The 20,214-nt window shown below is 39.1% G+C and overlaps 1 protein-coding gene across 6 annotated transcripts in view; it reads right to left on the bottom strand.

The window, feature by feature from the left end:
* Positions 1 to 20,214, bottom strand: part of AGBL1 (AGBL carboxypeptidase 1) — a 445,869-nt gene that overhangs the window by 351,634 nt on the left and 74,021 nt on the right. For all 6 annotated transcript variants that reach the window (XR_011100595.1, XM_068695603.1, XM_068695606.1 and 3 more), the window contains 2 exons: positions 15,947 to 16,091; positions 12,370 to 12,523 (listed from right to left, as the gene is read on the bottom strand). Coding sequence is in view for 5 of the 6 variants with exons in the window: in XM_068695603.1 (XP_068551704.1) it covers positions 12,370 to 12,523; positions 15,947 to 16,091 (299 nt within the window). In the remaining variant the exon portion in view is untranslated. The remainder of the gene's footprint in view (positions 1 to 12,369; positions 12,524 to 15,946; positions 16,092 to 20,214) is intronic.

Genomic DNA, 20,214 nt, shown 5'->3' with positions numbered 1-20,214 from the left:
ACTGCTGTACTTATTTTACTGAGATAAGATTGGCTGTATCAGTCACATAGAAGTGATCCTGTTCTACAATTAGAGAAATGAAACTCAGTTAAACAGATCAAATAGAAACCTACAGAGAAGCTCACAGCAAAACCAATTTACACATAAAAATTACAAATAGCAGGTGTTCAGTATTACAGATACCAAAACAAGGGAAAACCAAGTACACACCATGCATTGCAAAAGCGTCCCCTCACCCACTAAGGCTCTCTGGTATATTAATACTAGAATTAACACAAAGGATTACTATCCACTATGTTTCACATGACTGTGGAACTGCTCGCATGAACGTGGGCAGAGTAGTAGAAGAACCTGCCTACAGCTCTGGAAAACAAGTAGTAAAGCTGCTCCATTCAACCCAAAAAACACCAGTAATTTATAATACATGACTATCTAGGTCAGCCTTTATTGGACAGAAACACATAGCTCCTAACATGAAATCCAGAAATTGGAACACTGTTATCCAGAAAGTTTACAAAGCCGTGAAGTATTAGGGCTTTTTTGTTTTAAAACAAGTTTTTTTTTGTTTGTTTGTTTTTTAAAGTGAGTTTAAAAAAATGTTTATTTTGTTTAAAGTAAGCTGCAATAGACAGTCCCTCTAAACCAGTCAGCCAAGATTTAGAGGGTAAAGATGAAAACATGAAAGTTATGACGACACCCACAGTGTTTCCCAGTGGTGTGCCTGCTCTGTATATTGACGTGTTTGCCTTTGCATGGCAGAAGCCTATGGTTAGAGACTGAAAAATGCAAGATTCACTGGATTATGAGAGAACAATGAGAGAACATCTAAGAGTAGCAGATTCTCTGGAAGCAGGGTGTGCTATTGTTCCTGCCACAACCTAGCAATTCTTTAGCACAGTTTGTGCCAGACTTAACCATCTTCTCCTAACCTATCTCTAAGTTGAGTTCCCAAACCAACAGCAATAGTTTATTAGGAGAGTAGCAGAGTCCACACTTTGCCCGCTCTGTCCAATCTCATTACTGAGTCCAGGTCAGAGAATAGTTTGTTCCCATGAGATCATCAGGCATCAAAAAGCAATCTATATCTAGCTCAATCTGCAACCACAGCATCGGGGCCAGAGAAGAAAAAAATACTGGAGACAGACACCGTTCTCTGTGACAGCAAGCACACTTATTTGAGCCTGACATCAGCCCATACATATGCTACACTCAATGAGCTTTCCAGCTATGGATTACTCCTTTTCACAAGAGCAACCTGCCAACTGACCTGCCCTTCACTCCCTGACCACAGCTTGCCAGGTACTTAGCAATGAGGAGGTACGACTAAACAGAAAGGAGGACAATTGGTCACTGTGACAGCTCAGCAGCTCATCTCCTTTTCTTAGAGGAGCACTTCTTAATTGCCTTATAGATAGCAGACAAGACGGAACAGGCAGACAAGAACATTGCACACAGGCAATGCTTGTGTAAAACTCCACTACAAAACTCCAGTTTCTTACCTTACAGCAAGTCTCCACCTCAGCAGCCATGAGTCCCTCTTACAAGCCTTTAAGGACAAAAAGTGCTCCACTAACTACCGCACCATCCACAACTTCAGCAGGATTCTGAAATCTGCAATCAACTAATTTATCAGGTGTGCAGCAGCAAACCCAACTACCTCCAGGCCAACCCACTTTACCCTGTATCAGGAGGTGCTCTAGAGCCCCTAAGTGGTGAAAAACAATAACCTGTGCAGTAAGACACATAACTAATTGGGCAACATTGTGGCCAGCTGGAAGAAACCCCTTTCTGACCTCTGCTTTACCTTGAGGCATAAGCATTAGCTCTTCACCCCTTCTAAGCATATTGCTTATAACAATATTCAGTCTGCAGTCAATCTGACCCTAAAATTATGTCCTCCCTCACAGAGCCTCTCTCTGTCATATTGAGAACAAATTTAACTCAATTCGAATGCTTCCCTGGCTAATTTATACAGTACCACATTGACCTTTTAGCGTATGCCCCACAGTACCATATGTGACTGGAATTTATAGCCAGAGAGGGGAAATGTGCAGCTCAGTGAAACACATTTGTTGTGTTGTTGGTGTTTTGTTTTTTCTTTTTTTTTTTTTTTCTTTCCTTCATGCCGTGATTTGAAGTTGATAAGAGAAGCCTAGTAGCCGTTCAATGCTCATTCACCATTTCAGGGAGTAAAAGCTGTCTGGAGGCTCTGATGGGCTATATTTCAATACTTCTACCAGATACACAGATTGACCATTGGAAGCACGGCATCTGCAGGTGTTTCTGAAGCCTTTCCCCCTAAGGGAGAGATGATGAATTATTTTTTCCCCCTTTTATGAAGGTGAGAATTTGGACAACCTATTACTGTGATAGAAGCTTGTAACTCCACTGCAGCAAGGCTAGGACACTGGGGTGTTGTGAGACAGGTGTGTTCCAAACAGCTGTCTATAAATTTCTGAAGCAATATAAGAAATAAGCATGAACTCCCCCAAACCTTTTCCAGTTTCATTCAGAATTTTCAGTGCTTTATATCAAAAATCCAAGTTGTACCATGCACCTGCGAGAAGGCACCTCGGAGGCATTTAAAAACAAATCACTAATGAAAATAATTATGACAAACAGTTATGTACTGATTTAGATTTTCAAGATGTTTAATTCATTAACATTTCAGAAAAGGCTCTGATACACTGGAAGAATGGGGCATAGACAGTGCTGAGAGCTACTGATATTCTAGCCCAAGTCTGTACCAACGAAGAAGACATTGCTAACTCATATTCCAGAAAATGCTGCTGTTAATCACGATATTTATTCTCTGGAAAGGATGTGGAAAGGATATGCAAAGGTTACAAGTCTCTGAGGATAAAGATGAGACTTATAATTCAAAAAAAAAAGAAGGGCAATAGAACAAAAATTAAAGAAAGGGAAGAAAGCTGCATAGCACAATCTACTAAGAAGGGAACTTAGAACAAATCTCCAAATTTCAGAATTAAGGCTCTTTTTAAAAATATTAATAATAATAATAAAAAACATGACACACACCACCACTGTGAAAAACTACAGATGAATGAAGAAGATCCATAGCAGCACAAATTATCTCACTTCAGATGGCTGTCCCACTAGCATGCACAAAGGGTGGGAGAAGAAAGAGAGATTACACTATTTGCTTTCTCCTTTTGCAAAATAACACTGCTAGTTGCTTATGCTCCAAGGCAGATTTTTCATGATCTTCAATTCAGTGTTTTCTGTGCTCTGCTTGCTGTCTTGACCATTGGATTCAATATGTTAATAGGCATTTTGCCAAACTCACAGAAGGCTGACCATGGCATCAGTGCTGTGCTAGCTCAGTGAGTCCCACCGAATGCTGGAGGTCAAAGAACAACTGACTCATTATGAAAAACACTGGCCTCAGTCCGCAGACAGCCCCAAATCTATCTCACAAATTTCATGTTCCACTCAACCAGCTTCCACCTTTACGGCTGCAGACTGAATATTCAAAGAGGAACACAATTTTGCAGAAATTTGTCTGTAAATAGCACACCATTCAGGGCATTGCAATGGGCTGCCACGTTGTTATGACTGGGATATCAGAAAAGAAATAAAAGGGAAAAAAAAAAAAAAAAGAAGGAAAAGATGTTTCAAATTGAAAGAAAATCTTGAAAAATTTAGAGCACACACTGCCAGTGTTACATATCTAGAGAGCTTTACTTTGGCTTTAGATGCCTGACAAACTACCTATTCAAGCAGAAAAAGTTCATATTCACAATTCTGTAACTATTTAGCATTGCAGAATACATGACATCTTTATTCATCCATTCTTTACTGCATTAAAACAGAATCACAGTTTTCACTACAGCTGACTTCTTGTCACCAAAAACAAAGTGTTTGGTACAAAGCAAGAGAGAAACCAGCACCTCCACAAATTAGGAATAAATCTTCAACTCAAGGGGATATGCAGATAAAAAAAAAAAAAAAATCACTATTGCAGACGCAAGAATCAAGCAAAAATATTTTGTTTCCCCTCCACGGTTTGCTATAATCTTCTCATTCAATTTCTATACACAATAAAATCTGTTCATTTTTAAATATAATCACAATTAAGGAATAGAAATAGAAAAGAAGGAGATGAAATAAAAAAAGCAGAAAATATTCCATAAGTGGAATACTTTAAGGAAGTGTAATGCTCGTGGACTTCTCTGCATAAAATTGCAATTTGGATCATGTTAAGTACCTAAGTAGGCAGAAAGACAATCTGATACAATATCTTCTGTTCAGATTCAATGGAAATGCCATTTAATAGAAGGCCTCTACTTCAGAAGCTGAGGCTTTCTTAAAGTATTGGTTTCTTCTCTGAGACTTTCACCAGTAGTAGCAATGGTGCTTTCTGTTGTATGACACTTACAATGTAGAAATGCAATTATCATCATAGAATGGTTTGGGTTGAAAGGGACCTTAAAGATCATCTAGTTTCAATCCCCTTGCCATGAGTATGGTCAACTACAACGAGAGGAATATTCCACTGTTATAAAAGCATATTCATCCTCTCCACAGAAACCACTGAGCATCCAGACAGAAATATTGGAAACTGAATTGCCCTATGAATAGTTGGCAAACAGGTGTGACCTAAGGGCTCGGCAGCATTGGTTATGCCGTGTGTATGTGTGTTGGAGAAAGTACAGAATGCAATGCCATTAAGAGAACAACAGATGTGCTTGCCATTGTGAACTGTTTCCAACAAGCACAATGCCAGGTTAGCACTTCAGCTGAATTGCTACAGGCAGTTCTTCTGACTGCTTGAAAGATCATTACTAATCAAAGCAGGTCATTCTGCCTCCCTACTTCAGCACTGTTAGATGAGAGCTTCCTTTAAAGAGTGCATTTTCCTTTTGGGTGGGCTAACTCCAATAAGGCATTGATCTAATTTGATCCCCATTTCATTAGGAGATGTGTCATCTCCAGCTTTAAAAAAGTTATTCAAGAGAATAGAGCATGAGTCTTTCATAATTAACATGCAACACTGGTTGCTGCCATGCAGGGAGTAGGCACAGTTATTATAACTTGAAGTCAATAATTCATAAACTATAATGCATTATTAATCAATTATCGAGGCCTGAATTACATTTAATGAGATTAAGCTGATTGGAGCACTAAGCTATTTGAATCATATTGATTTAATCAATGTGCTTAATTAAACTGTGTACATTTTCCACATGATCATTATTTCCCAGTATCCTGCACAAGTGGCCTTTGCAATTCACATCCTTTGCTGTTCTTTGTTTAGGAATTGTTCTCTGCTGCAAATTACATTTAAAGGTAAAGGGGCTTGTTTCTTTTTGAGAAAAGATCAAAACTGCAAAGCAACCATGTAACTAGCTAATACAAGCCAACCAAGAAATGTTAGAATATTTCTCCCAGCAACCATGTCTTTTGACTCCTTATGCTTAAGAGGAGACCAAGTAAACACACCTCATTAGCCTCACTTTATCCCTCATTCTAGTTCTAGGAGCAACTGGAGATTTGAACGGCAGAAGCATCCTTCCATTCCTTATTCCAAAAATATTACTCTTTCCATCTTCAGAAACACGCTCAGGCAGAAAATGTGTCCCAACTCTCATAAAGATTACATTTTGGTAAAGGAGGTGTCATTGTCTCTTTATAATAATACCCATAATGGTTTCCCCAGCCTTGCATAAAGAGGACATGTGATGACTGAAAAGCAACTCAAAGCGACAGCAGTTACAGATGTAAATCTGTTTGCCAGTGTCATATTTTGTTTAATTTTCCTCACCACTGCTGCTAGTTAGCTAGGACATTCAGCTCCGTAACACTGCACAAACTGCTGTAAGGACGCTCATCAGGTGCATAGGGGAAATACTTGTAACACACTGCATAATCAGTATTATTAATGGGAGTCACAACAGTACAGCCAGCCATGAAGAGCTTTCCAATTACTTCCTTTATACCTTATACCTTTATTCCTTATACCATAACCCTGGACTGCCCCATTCCACTCTGCAGAAGTGACAAAGTCCCTGTATTCTCAATGGATGCAGGATTAACCCCCACAGCAATATAAGATGTTCATGCCTTTGAGCTGAGAATGCAGTAATGATGGTGGTCATCAGCCAGGAGCATGCTGCTGTACAACCATAGAACGACCAAAATCTTCAGTCCTTAAGGAATTTCTTTCTCACTGTTTCAGTTATTCCCTTGTATTAGGCACCACTCCAGCTTGTGCTACTATTACACCACTTCAGTTATATCTTCCCCTTCCCCTTCTCAACCTAAAGAAGGGTGTTAACACACCCACACCATGTCACTGCACAGCCAAGGAAACACCCCCTGAGGAACATGCACACAGCAAGCTCAGAACAGCAGTGCAGTGTGAACAGGCCTTCTCCAATCACTCCTTTTGCATTTGGTGATTTCATTTCAGTCACTCTTAACATTGACAATGTACTGGTGTGCTCTTTCTTTACAGAATAGAGTTTCATCATCACCCACGCATGACTAGCTAGCTGTTTTACCTACGCTTTGAAGAGTCAATCTGTCCATTTACTCTGCCATTCATAATAGTATCCTACGGTCTGCAAGGGCTTGTCAGCTTGCAGATCACCTTCATTGTCCTTCACAGTCTTATCAGCTCCTGTTTATTGCATTAAAAGAACCAGTTTTCAGCTTTGCTTTCCTAATCGTTTAATTGGGCTCAGAAGCTCAGGGTTGTGGATTATGGAAAATGCCACTGTACCCACTTTATTTCTGATTTGCCTTCATATTTATACTGACTAGTTCAGGTTATTAGTTCTCTTCCAGTCATAATTAAGCATCACTTGTCACTGAATGAATAGAAAGAGGTAAAGAATCATTCCATCATCGCTATGGGTATCTTGTAGGCATGAAGTTAAGCCTTCATATTTTAAACATTTTAATGCCTCAGTTGTACAATGCTATGCACACAGATCAGCTGTTCCAGCTACAGAAAATCTTTCATTAAAGTGCAGTTCTTTTCTAAAAGGGAGTCAATGTGCATTACCATGTTCATCATCTCCTGGAGACTACTGACTGAGTTCATTTAATCTGCCTAGAAATTATACATTTGTTCTACCTGCCAAGCTGGTAAACTCTGCTTTTGGTGTGAAAGATGAACTGGATTCTGACAGATTCTTGTACAAGATTCTAGTCACAAACCAGTCTTCACTATGACAAGCACACTATTTTATTTTACGCTAGGCCAAGCATACCTCATTGCTAAAAAAAAAATGGCACCTGTGCAAGACACATAAGAAACCATGATAAGATTAGGCACTAACTGAACATTTGCAATTGTCTGTATTCATTAAAAAATGGAGCATGTAAGTCAAGAACCAGGAATAATAGAGGTCTTTCAGGAGTAAGAGAGATCTTTCTGTTGAACATAGGTTAACTGCAGTGGCAAACTCTGTCTGCCAGAGAGGTTTGGTAGAACACAGACACATAATGCACATTTGAATACATAACACTGTGAATTAAGGGTTTATTAAGTACACACATGATGTTAACACCGTCTTCATGGGACTATGTAGGGTAAGCCCAAGAAAATCAGAGCTCTACAAGCTCCAACAAACTTCGTTAAACAGAGACTCAGCACCAATATTTGAAGCTTTGTCATTCTTGCTGCTTCTGCATTTAAGAACACTCCTGAAAGATGTTGAGAATTGCTTTCTTGGAAAGTCCCTCTCATCAGACAATGTCTAAGTCTAGATCTGACACAGTCACAAGCAAAGTCGCCAAAGAGTAAATGCCTACCCAGCCATGCTTTCCACTCTCCACTTCTCTCATTTTCAAAAGGTTTACAAGTTATGATTCAATATCCAAGGCAGGCACGGTGTACTAGCTCACCACACTCACGGGAGCTTGCAGAATGCTGTTTTAGTTTTATGTTTTAAATAATTCTGAGAAGAGCTACAGTCTTCTGAAGAAAAGTTCTGTACATAATATGGAAGGCCAAATTTGCAGAGTGTAACTCTGTGAGAAGGAAAAAGAAGGAGGAAGGAGGAATATGGAAAACACAGATAACAACAATCTGATTAAGTTTGAAGAGAAGTTGTTGTGCTGTTTGTATCTGAGATGTTGTACGACAGTGATACAAAACAAAGGGAGTCAAAGAGTACCTGGCTTATTTCTTTCTCTCCTCATATCAGTTTCAGAATTGATCATTTAATAAAAATAATTCAGTACACGACCATCACATAAACAGGAGATAGAGAGGAATGAGAAAGGAGCCTACGTGGATATCAAAGCCTCACATAAACTACGCATAATGAAGAAAAACAGCAGCCCATTTTTCTTCCCTTTAGTATGCGGTGAATGTGCAGCTCCTGTCAGCGTGCACGGCTTGTGCTTCCTATTAACAAGGTGCACATTAATAAATTTAACTCAGACAAATTTAACCATCCTAGAGCCACATTAATCAAAAGCCTGACAAGACCAATCTGAAAGAGTCGAGCGAGGAAAATAAAGCACAGCTGACACAGAAGATGCCATGCCCTCATCATCCCTGGGTCGCTCCCACTCTATCAGCACCTCCAGTAGTGCAATAACTCCTCCTCACCGAGCTCCTATCAGGAGTATCACAGTCTCCTCCCAGCACTCCTCACCCAATGCCTCTTCATCAGTGATGTTTCCCACTCCTCACGCATCTATACTAGAGAAGGATTTAGAGTATTAAAAGTACAATCACGAGCAATGGCTATGAAGCCCTGAAGAGCTTTGTATTTTACCTGCACCACTGGTATTATTGAAAAGAACCTCTCAAGGCGCAGATTAACAAATGTACAAAGCAGAAATAACAAATTTGATAGGAGAGTAAAACGGCTATAGCTCATGAGAACTATGAATTGTACAGAACTCTGGAAACAGAAGGAAAGAACAAGGGCTATCAATTTTTATTCATCACCCGTGTGCCAAGTTTCCCAGTGCTGGAGCTCCACATCACTTCTCAAGCTGAAATGCATATGCATAGACACTGTACAAAGCAGTGAGAGTTACTACTGAGAATGTCTCCATCCTTTGATTCCCTCATAGTTGTTGCTTTTGAGTTATGTTTTCAGCATGGAAAATATTGACAAACAGGCCCCTCCATCAGCCAACCCAATTCATAGAGAGAAGGGCATGTCATACAAGATGAGGAAGCTAAGAAGCAACCGTTGATCAAAGCCACAAAAAGCAGCACAAATTAAGCTAAATGCGTCCCCCAAAGCCATAATTATCCAAGCTGCTTATACAAAATAAGTATATATATAATTATTCACATTTGCCTGGAGGCATCCCCACAGCATAAAACACATGGTGCGCTTGCTGTTCTTCCACTTGATAAAACAACAAATATTTTCATCACCTAAGAGTATTGGTGTTTACATTTATAGTTTTGGAAACTTAAGAGAAAATGTGTTGCCTTTCCTTGACACTGTCTCTCCCCCAAACAATTTTTATTTCAGTTCAGGCAACTGGGTTTGTACACATTCTGCTTTGATTGAGTTCAACTGGTTCATAGAGAGATTTAGGAAGTCAATCTCATTTCCTTGCAAAGCTCCAGCAGAAGAGTTTACTGGCACATAATTTCATGGAATTTCAGTCAGAACTATGAGTTCCTACTGAATTCATGTAAGATCACAAACCAGGAGGTATTTCTCTCTTAAAAATAAAGAGTACTTGAGCCACGTAACTAGAATTTGAACACAAATGGTGAATATTACAATATCATGAGGTATTCAGAATAAGTACCTGTCCAAAATGTTCACAAATCCTTCATGAATCTTTCAGTAAATCTGTACTGAATGAGTGTCCAAGCCTACACTGCACTGGGATTGTGCAAACCTTGCCTTTCCAGACAGGTTAGTGACTTCTGAAAGCCTGCCAGACGCTATTTCAACACTGAAAGATGCATTCTCAGGGGATAGAGTGCCCCAGAAAAAGGTAATGCCTCCTGTCACATATATTTCATAATACTCCCTAAAAGCAGCGCGACTTTGGGGGGGTATGATTGCACTGGTCAATATGGTGTTGTCATTTCCACACAACCCTCATTTCAGTACGTCCGTACCTCTCAACTGTCACAAATACAGGCTGTAAGTCCTGCATACACAGAGGACAATCATTCTCCCCAGTGTACCACGCCTGGTACAATAAGGTTTCAGATCAAGGTATCCACTGTAAGATGATATACAGTCTGACACGTTATTACCATATGTAGTTACAGTTCCCTCTGGTGGCTGGCACCAAAGGTGGAAACATCCTTAGCTATTCTTGCTTTACCTCCATTGGTGCAGGCTGGTGATTTTCTTCCAGAGTTTTTAACTTGATCATCATGTCTGCCTATCTGTAGATGTTGGCATGTTGTTGGGTTGGTCATAAAGCAAGACCATTGCTTTCTGTTTTGGAAAATTGAAGTTTTGTTTTTGTTTGGTTGTTTTTTTGTTGTTGTTGTTTCTTTGTTTGTTTATTTGTTTGTTTAATTATTTTTTAAGTTTCCTATGTCAGAAAAGCAAGAATTTGCAGTCCTATCAAAACCAAACGTGCTTAATCCAGTGGTCAGCACATTCACACATCGTGTGACTGACCCACTCCAAGTCCTTGCTTTCATAAATCCAACCATTACCTTTTACTTTGCACCCTCATTGGAAAAGCATATTTACTTGGACAAAAAAAATTGTTCACTGCATGTCTCTCTTGCATGGCTCCAACCCCTAATTCCAATTTACTTTCAGTTGCCCTATTGAGACTGTCTGCCATGAGGTTTGAAAATTTCTGTCAACAGCTAACATCTAACCAGGTGACCATCTGCAGTATGCCAAAGACTTCTTTACATAACCACCCTCTACCACCACAACTCCCACCCACTGGTTTTCTGTTCTGTAGCATTATTATCATGGAACAAAAGTGCTTAAGGGCAGGACTTTTCTCTTCCTGTTAAGCAAGGACAGCACCCACAACAGCCAAACTCCCTAATTGAGTGCTGTATGTGATATTGTAATGTAAATACTACTAATAATAGCAGTGCCAATGATCCAATTTTCTCTGACACTGCCTCCAGTTCCCACCATTAAGGCCGTTTATGTGCAAGCATCTTCTGAATTCCCATGTAGGCTGTAGTTGGCAATTTTTGGCCATTTTGCTTTAAAATTTCAACCTAGAAAACTATATTCATGCACAGAAACATGCTAATTCTAATGTAAATGCTCCCTGAATGAAAACTTACCAACAATTATAAAGAGGTCTGAGCTCAGGATGATTATACTGTAATGTCAGCATAACTGCAGTCACTGTGCTCTAACCTAAACCAGGGAAGACAGCAATAACTTCCCCCAAACTCTGTTACGTGAGCTTCCTTTTGGTTTATAAATTTGGAATGGACATTGTGCGGAGTCTGACAAAGAGAATTCTGTGATAAGAAATGTTGTTCATATCACAGAATCTCTTTGGATATACCTAGCCTAATATCTCTGTGAGATACTATATATTTGCATAACAAGCTAAAAGATTTAAGGCAATCTAAATTTCCACACTCCCTAGATGTTCTCCACCTGTGTTACAGATATGCGAAGAGCAGAAAAAAAAATATGTTTTTGCCTTGCTTCAGACTCGGGAAAAAGTTTCCCTTCTATGTCAACCTACATATAGGTAGTCTGACATTTAGACATGAAAAACAAAGCTAATCCAATGTGATGCTGAACAGAATCTTCTTGTCACTTGCTGTTGATTACAGAAACTTATATAGCTTAACATTGTTAATCAAGGCCACTGGAGGTCTAAATCTTTGACTTTCACAATGAAAAATAACTATCTCTAGATATAACATGGCAGCTATTATAGTTACCACATCATCAGCTAAGACTGAAAAAATGCAAGAAGCCATAGTATGTCCAGATGGAGCTACCAGGTATGTTGGAGGATCTGGAATTTGACCAGGACACTTCAATTACTACATACATCTGGGAAAGAATGATCTTGTATTTTTTATTTGGCAAGTTTGAAACTTTAAAATAAATAAATCTTTTCAATTTGGAATGGCAACAACAACAAAATTCAAATTTCTTTTTGAATTGGTTACTCGAGAAGTTTCTTGACATTGGAGATATTTGATACTGAACTTTCTGTTTCAGATTATTAAAGAAAAATTGAAGTAAAGAATGATGTTAGGTATTCTCCCTCCTCCGTATAAATTTGTCATTTAAAAGAAGTGTTGTAATTTGCTGTTCTTGATATATATATTTCTTTTTTTCAAAATGAGAAAAGCAAGAAAATCAACATATCCACAAAACAGGTTGTCACTGCCACTCCTTACATGACCACACGTCACCAGTAACTTTTTAAATGCTTCATTTGGCTACTTACGGAACTGTTCCAAGTCATCGCTTTTTTTAGACTCTGGCATGGCAGTGATTGTGAGCAATGGGCATGGATTTCCTCCTAGCGTCTGGCAGAGTGTCTGCTTCCTCCAGTAAACCTTCTTGGGGTTCCTATTTTGTTCCAGAATGTCAAGATGAGCCTAAGAAAGAAGCAAGAAAACAGATTTATGAGTTCATGGTTTATAAAAACTGATTTTATTCCACTGTCTCTACGTGATTATTGGTACTAATTTCATCTCTTGCTGATTTACCAGCTCCTCTCGTATGCTAGTTAGCAGTATCTCCTGTTACATACCTTCAGTAAGCATAAGCCATTCAGAACACAGCCCAGTTCACTGCAGCTGCACAGGTCTATTACTCGTGTATCATTTTACCTGAACTCTTCCTAGGTTTTTTCTTTATTAGCAAAAATGGGTTTCTATGTGTACATGAAGTCCATAAAAGAACTGCATACTCCTTACATTTTCTTAGGGACCATGTAACATGAGAAAAATTGTCTTTCTTTCAGTATTTATAGAACTGACTGGTTAGCTGTCAAGCATATGTCAGTGAGACTCAGGAACAAGTCCAGACCAGAGGCAGTCAAAAAGTTTACATCAAAACAGTTTTGTACAGCCACTATTGGGGAAAGTGAGTAAGAGCATCTTTCCAAAAAGTTACTTAAAAAGTCGTCCATCCCCCACCCCCCAAAGTTTATGGTTGTCAGTTTTAAATAATTCTTACAAAAAAAAAACCTTCTTGAGAAATTTGAGAAAAAGAATTGGCAGCCTAAAAAAAAAAAAAATCTTTTAAATCTTTTTGGAACTAGTTTTAATCGCCTCATTAGACACATAGCCGCTCACCACCCACACACCAGATGATGTGCAGTTCTCAGTGGCTCTCTCTCCCTGTTTACGTTGCAATTGCAAGTGGCAATAATACGGTAAGTAATCTCATTGCAGCGTCGCTAACTGTTGTGGAGCAGCAGTTGCCTCTAGACTGGAAGAAACAGGTACATTGCAGTATGCACGCTCATCCTAAAATAATCTTAACTAAAATGCATCAGTTCACATAATAGCCTTTACATGGTAATTTTTTTTTATGTTTAGAAGTCAGGGGTAAATTTCAGCCAATGTTTAAGAAACAAACTATTTCTATTCCCAAAACCTTGAACTTTACCATCTTGCAGACTGCTTTTCCCAGCGTTTTTGAAAGAAAACACAGAACTGAAATTTAGAGTCATCTGTGTCATAAAATAATTAACGTACTGCTCTATAAAGTAAATTCAATTATTAGACCCATTTAAAGATCTCACATAGATACAGAGAACTCAATATTCATCTTTTACTTATGCTTCTGGTACCCAGTGAAACTTAATTGGGTATAGCTGCCATAGAGTTTTCAGCTAGATATCTAAACAATTAACACTATGATGAAAAAATTGATAAATTACTGTTCATAAAATAAATATAATTACTAATGGACAAAAAGTAATGAACTGCAGAGTGCATCCAGTTCAAATAGGATTCCGCAATATGTATTTCCTGTAAACATGCCTGTAACAATTAAATATATATGATATTTAAAAACATTTCCAAATTACTAACTTCGTATCCAAGTTTATCTTCTTCCCCAAAGCATTATGTATTTAATTGAGCCCTTGGGTACCTAATCACTTTTAATTTATTACTGATATGTAAAACCAACATATTCACCAGTGGACAAATGCTTTAAAATAAGATCTACTGGTGCACAAACCTGATTTAGCTTATTCACTGTGGAAATTAAAGTAACATGGAAATGTGCAAATTGCATCACTCAAGACATTTTAAATTAGTCCAAGCAAATAAGCCATTTAGAAATATTAGAGGCAACAATTTTGCTTTGGATAAAGAGCTGGACAGAACAATCTATCAATCTTTTCCACTTATAATTCCCATTTACAAAATTTTATGGTCCTTACTGAGCTTGAGTTCATTTAAACTTTTCCTGGGGCAAAAATTTCCTTGAACTTCAATAAGCATTTTATTTGAAGAGGCAGTGAAATACTTCAAGACTTGGTCCTGCAAGTCTAGGAATAACATCTTTTTCATCTCTATTCAATTCATTCCAGAGTAGGTGAGATATTCAGGGATTCCCAGAGCATACAAATTCTCCAAGTCCCCTGCTTTTGTGCCAGCAGAAGGTAGAAATCAATAACAGTAAAATAGTGATGAGGCACTGCATCTCCATAATAAAGTATGGTGGTGAATAAGTCTACCCAATTCTTCAGTACTACAATTGTAATTGTAAAACCCTGCAGACTGCAGTATATATGTGTCTTTAAGGCTATAGGTCAAAACCCACAACTAGGGCATGTTCTCCTTCTCATTGATTCAGAGGAATAGCTGGTGCCCGTAAGCCTGATGAGAAGTGAGCTGGCAGGCATAGCTTGGACTGTGAAGGCCTGATTGGCCTTCTCCCAGCTATTGAAAGCAGTTTCTTTGAACATCCATAATGGGATGTAAAGCAGTTGACAAGAGACTGTTTTTTGAGAGGGAATTAATCTAATCCAAGCTATGCTGGCAGCATACAAAGCTGCATGGCTACTAAGTGAGAGAGGACAGTCTCCTTTGAAAGCCTGTGTATGCTTTCATATCTGATAATGGCAAACTGGTATCATTGTAAAAATTAGAATAAGCCCATATTTCACCAACCCACACTGTCACTAGATGTCCAGAACTAAAAAAAAAATATATTTTTTTTATTTTTTGCCACGGGTGGAACTGATCTCCAGGAACCTTATGTCTTCATTTTCTGCAATATCTTTCTCAGCTTTAACAGCGAGAAAGTCACAAAGCAACCTCCAAAACCATTCATTTCCCCTCTTTTATTCTACCTTCCTTTTAGACCTTGGGCTCTCCCAGATCAACCTGAGAAAATGCATTTGATGCATTTCCCAGAATATTCTTCTACCATCCACTCCCAGCCAGAAAAGGCTGGAGAAAACAAATTCTTCCCCAGGAAATAAGCTCAGTAAAACTAAATAATACAATTTATGCCTTGGATTCATATTCTTTTAGTTTTTAAATTGACAGCGCTGGTTTGGGATGTCACAAATGCCTCCTGACACTCCAACTGGCACAGATGAAACAGCTGACAAACAATATTTGAAGAAGGCCCAGCATTGTGCTATTGCTCTACTTGCAGGTGTAGCTCTGAAAGCTGAGCCGCTATCTTCTGGTAGAAGCTGGAGTGGGCATCCTTCACTTCTTACTTGCCATTAGCTATGGATATCTGCTTCTCTCAGGAGGATACTGCAAGTCCAAGCAAATAGAGACATCTTTGTCTTGTAATTTAGGACATTTTATGACTGTTATGTTTGCACTCCAGCTTATCCCATACAGAAATTATTTTCTCCTACAACATTCTGGGCTCCAGAGCTGACAGAGGCTACAGCTGCAAGTAAGGCATTGAGAGCATCATGATAGTTAAAAAGCTGCTTGTGAGAACAGACCTCTATGCTATCACAAAGACTACTCATGTCTAAGCAGCTCCAATCTGTCAGGCCTATTAGCTTATCTAGACAGACATATCAGCATTACCATCATTGTGGAGTAGGTGTAGGGGTAATGGTAGGCCAGGTAGCAGACATCATCTTTGTGAGGGAACTTAATGCTGAAGGTGAGTGTGTAGTAATATTTTCCTCTCATGCCTCCTCCTGCAGCTGTGCTGCAGCGGTAGTGGTTTCTGGAGAAAGAGAAAGAGGAGAAAGTGGACAGTTATCACTCCCAGATGCACATTTGGAGTAGCCGTGAAAGAACTAAGCATTCAGAAAACTGTCCACCCCGAATGAGTTTTCACCTCATACTGAAGATGGGCTCTAAACTCATCCCATCATTGGATGAAGTCTGGGAAGGCCACATGTAAATACAGAAACTCCAATGCCAACAATGAACAGGTACAAAATATAACAGTGCTAAACAACATCCTGTAACATAGCAATGCACCAGCAGGCTGTATGAAAATGAGGAAGGCTAGAGAAACCGTGGTCCTATTAGACATAGAAATACAATAAGCATCCTGATTTTAAGTACCACTGTGCAAATTCAAATTCAAGGCTCTCCTGCGATTTACTCAGTCCACAAAGGCCAGCAGGCAGATAAGTGACAAAACGGCATGTAGCAGTACTGGCACAGCCAGCCCCAGCTAGTCATGCTGCTCCTGGATGGGAGATCTCTCACGGAAACCTAACAGTTTTTCTCATTTTGTGAAGGTGAAAATAAGAAGCTAACTAATGCTAGTTCATACAGTGCAGTCCAGACATTTAAATTAATGCATTCAGCTAACATTGCTGTATTGCTTTCAATATCCAGGTTATCTTGCTCTGAGCTGTATGTACCTATTCACATCCCCAAACAATGCCACATGAAAATATTCTGTGAAAGTCTGGAGATTTAGAAAATACAAATATCCTAGTAAAATGTGAAACCAGTCATTCAGTTCAACCACAAGACAACAAGGGACATGCCAGGAAAAAAACACAGCATATGCATAAAAGTCTTTAAAATGTCATCAAAGCCTCTGTCTTGACTAGGAAGAGCAGGAGATTGGATTTGTATGGAGACTGCACACAGAGAAGTGAGCTCACACAGACTTGCAAATTAAGAACTAACAAAAAATCTTCTTTTGGATCTCTTCTTTTCAAATGCTTTAGTCCTTCCCTGACAGGGAACAAGAAGGCCAGTTTCTCCCCAAGAGAAAGTGAGCTGAGCTTTGCATCAAAGCCAGCAATGCAAGGGCCTCACAAGCCAGGGTTCCCTCATGGTATCTGGGCAGGATATGCCCAGAGATGGCAGACAGGTTCAGCCGCTAGTCCAGATCATCAGACAAGTTTGGGGTGGTGAGGCAGGTCTGATGTCGAGGCAGAAGATCAGTCTGTGGGTCAGGGTCCAGATCATTATGCTTCTTACCAAAGCATAGATGTAGCAGCAACTGAGTGAGAGCCTTTCTACAACATAGCTCAGGCAGGGACTGAATGGACAGCACAGAGCTCAGATAGAGCTCTTGGGCCCATGGGCAAAGGGTTTGGGCAGTGGAGGACACAGGTGCACCTGGTCAGGGCCACCAAGGCCTATCTCTACACTCAGGCACTTGACACTCCCTTCATTAAAACTACAAAATTTTAAAAGGGAGCTTCTCAGTCCGTTCCCAATCTACTCTTGCAGGAGATTTATTCTGATAAAGTTTTCTTTCAGCAGAGATGAAGAGACAATTCATGCACTTTAGGGAGAAGCTTCACAGCAAATTGCATCCATAAGTACATTTCAAACAATATTTTTCCCACATTGCACCAATTATGTGGTTGTGGAACCTTCTGATTCTGAAGGACTGTGAGGTTTCTTTGACAAATGTTATCATCAGCGTTGCATTAAAATGCAAAATAGAGGCGGCAACCAAAAGATGCAATTTCAGCTCCTGGAATTTACAATACAAGTTTATTTTGCTGCTGTTCATTCTCATTCAAAGGGGTGGAGAGAAAAAGATAATTATTCTTGTCAAATTCTCCAAAATAATCATCTCTTCTTCATAAGGAAGACACAATACAATGCTGCTGTTTTTTCACCTGAATTTAATATTAGGAACTTGTGGAGGTGAATGACATTGAGTGGATCAATAGACAGACAGTACAGGAACACTGAGTCACACTGGCAAACTGAAAAGCCTATGATTTTATCCTCCTAACCCACATGATTTGAACCCTTCACCCCAATATTCATCTTGCAAATAAACCACCTTAATATTGGACAAAGGGTCAGATAAGAAATGCAATGAATCCAATATATGTAGAAACATCTACCTAGCTATTATATTTCAGTGGATCCAGGATGTGAAAGTGTTTGGTGTTTTTTTTTGGTGGTGGTGGTTTGTTGTTAAGGTCAGGACAATACCATTTGATTTAGTTCTTGTTAGTTTTGTCAGTAAAGGATAATTAAGAACCATTTCTTGTACAATGGGAAAGGACTCATCTCCCTGGAGTCTATTATATTCAGTGTCACTTGGAAAATTAGGTAACATTACTTATGAAATAGTTTCATAAAGTGCTGAGATCTTCTGAGTTCTTCCATCTAAATTTATATTTGTAGTCAGAGATGTTAGGAGAAGCAGGACTTTGCAGAAAGATACTGCCTACATATCTTCCATGCACATTTGGGAAAGTATTCCTGCCTGTCCCTAATGGTCCAGTAAAGGATTCTCCCTGTATAAAATGGACACTTAAACCAGAAGCTTTGCACCACCACACACCTCTGACCTTGATACTAACCCGGCAGTCCATGCTGCTCACTCCTGACAAATCTCAGATCTCATGATCCTGAGTGTATGGATGCATAGCTCTCAAACCTCGATGCTTAGTATCACATTTCATTCTTGTTTTGTGCACCTCTGCAGTTCCAGAAAGCTACCCACTCAGAACAGATATTTCTAGATTTTTTAATCACTTCTTGACACCTACTTCAATCTACAGCAAACTGCTTGGTAGTAACAGGAAGGTTACAAGTGGTTTTGTAAGGCTTCAGCATTCTTCACTCATATATTAAAAAGAAAAAATACCTGTGTGTAAGCAATATAAATGATCATGTGTTCATCCTGCATATAATCTGGTCTCCTCACAATCCATCATAAAATGCAGCAGCTCTGAATCTTTTTAAAGGAAACTTTAAAAACAGCATTTTTTTTCCTTGCCTCCCTCTCTCTTTCCACTGCTGATACCCCAAGATGACTCTATTGCCTCCTTGCACCAGACTGTTACTTTTTATTCAGCGCCCCTTTTTCAACACTACCATAGCAGCAGGAAACACAAATTAGCAAGCTAAGAAGAGGTTATTATTTTGGGCTTTGCTGGTGTTGCAGCCCAACTAGCATTGTAACACTGGCATGAGATTTATCTCAGTAGGTGAGCATCAGTGCTATCCTCCACCCACATGTCCTGACCTATCCTTGTCTACTTTTAGGGGAGCTGAGGTTGCCTTTCCCTGTGCATTTCTAGAGCACCCTGCAGGATGAGGACCTAATCCTGACCACGACTCTTGAGCATCACTGACAGATGATACAATTTTCCCAATGAACTGAAACACCATTCAGCAGGATCTTATTTTCTGACTGGAAAGTATAAATGTAGTATTTTCACTTTTCTTCTGTTTGGTCCTGAGAGAAGGAAACAAAAAATAGACCATAGCAACATTAGGTCCTCACTACCTTATTTGTTGTCTCTTTCCAAAAATGTTCCCAAAGTCTCACACGCTTTCCAGAAGCTAATATACTTGTTATTAGAAAGGAAATAAGAGACCAAAGAGTTTTTCTTTTTCCTTTTTTTTTTTTTTTTTTAAATCAGCATGCAAGCTGTACCTACTGTGCCTTTCAGTCACATCATAATCGTTAAATCATTTTGCTTACTGCTCTCCTTAAGAAATAATGTACAGGTAGTATATTTCTAATACAGCTGTGATGGAAAGTTAATTAATAATAATACTTATCATTTACTCCATACAGTAATTTTTTGAGTTTAAAAGACCTCTGCAAGCATTATCTAATTAAAATTTGCCTCCCATTTATCTGTTTCAATTCTCTGGGTAGCAGATAAGTGACTCTAATTATCCACCTTTTATAGACGGGGAAACTGAGACACATACAAGTGAAGCTACTTGGCAGGTCAGTAAAGGAGCTGGATTGTAACTCAGGAATTCAAAAGCACCAAGCAATACAAGAACAACGTGTCTTGCTCATCTTGTCCCTTTACTTTCTATCTGCAATATTTAGAATAGTAAAAAGCACTGGTAAGCGATGGAAAACAGCATGGTATCAATGTAGAAGA

This window comes from Anas acuta, chromosome 12, assembly GCF_963932015.1.
Source record: "Anas acuta chromosome 12, bAnaAcu1.1, whole genome shotgun sequence".
NCBI lineage: Eukaryota > Metazoa > Chordata > Aves > Anseriformes > Anatidae > Anas > Anas acuta.
The sequence above is the reverse complement of the archived record's forward strand: the minus strand, read 5'-3'. Positions and strand labels throughout refer to the sequence as shown.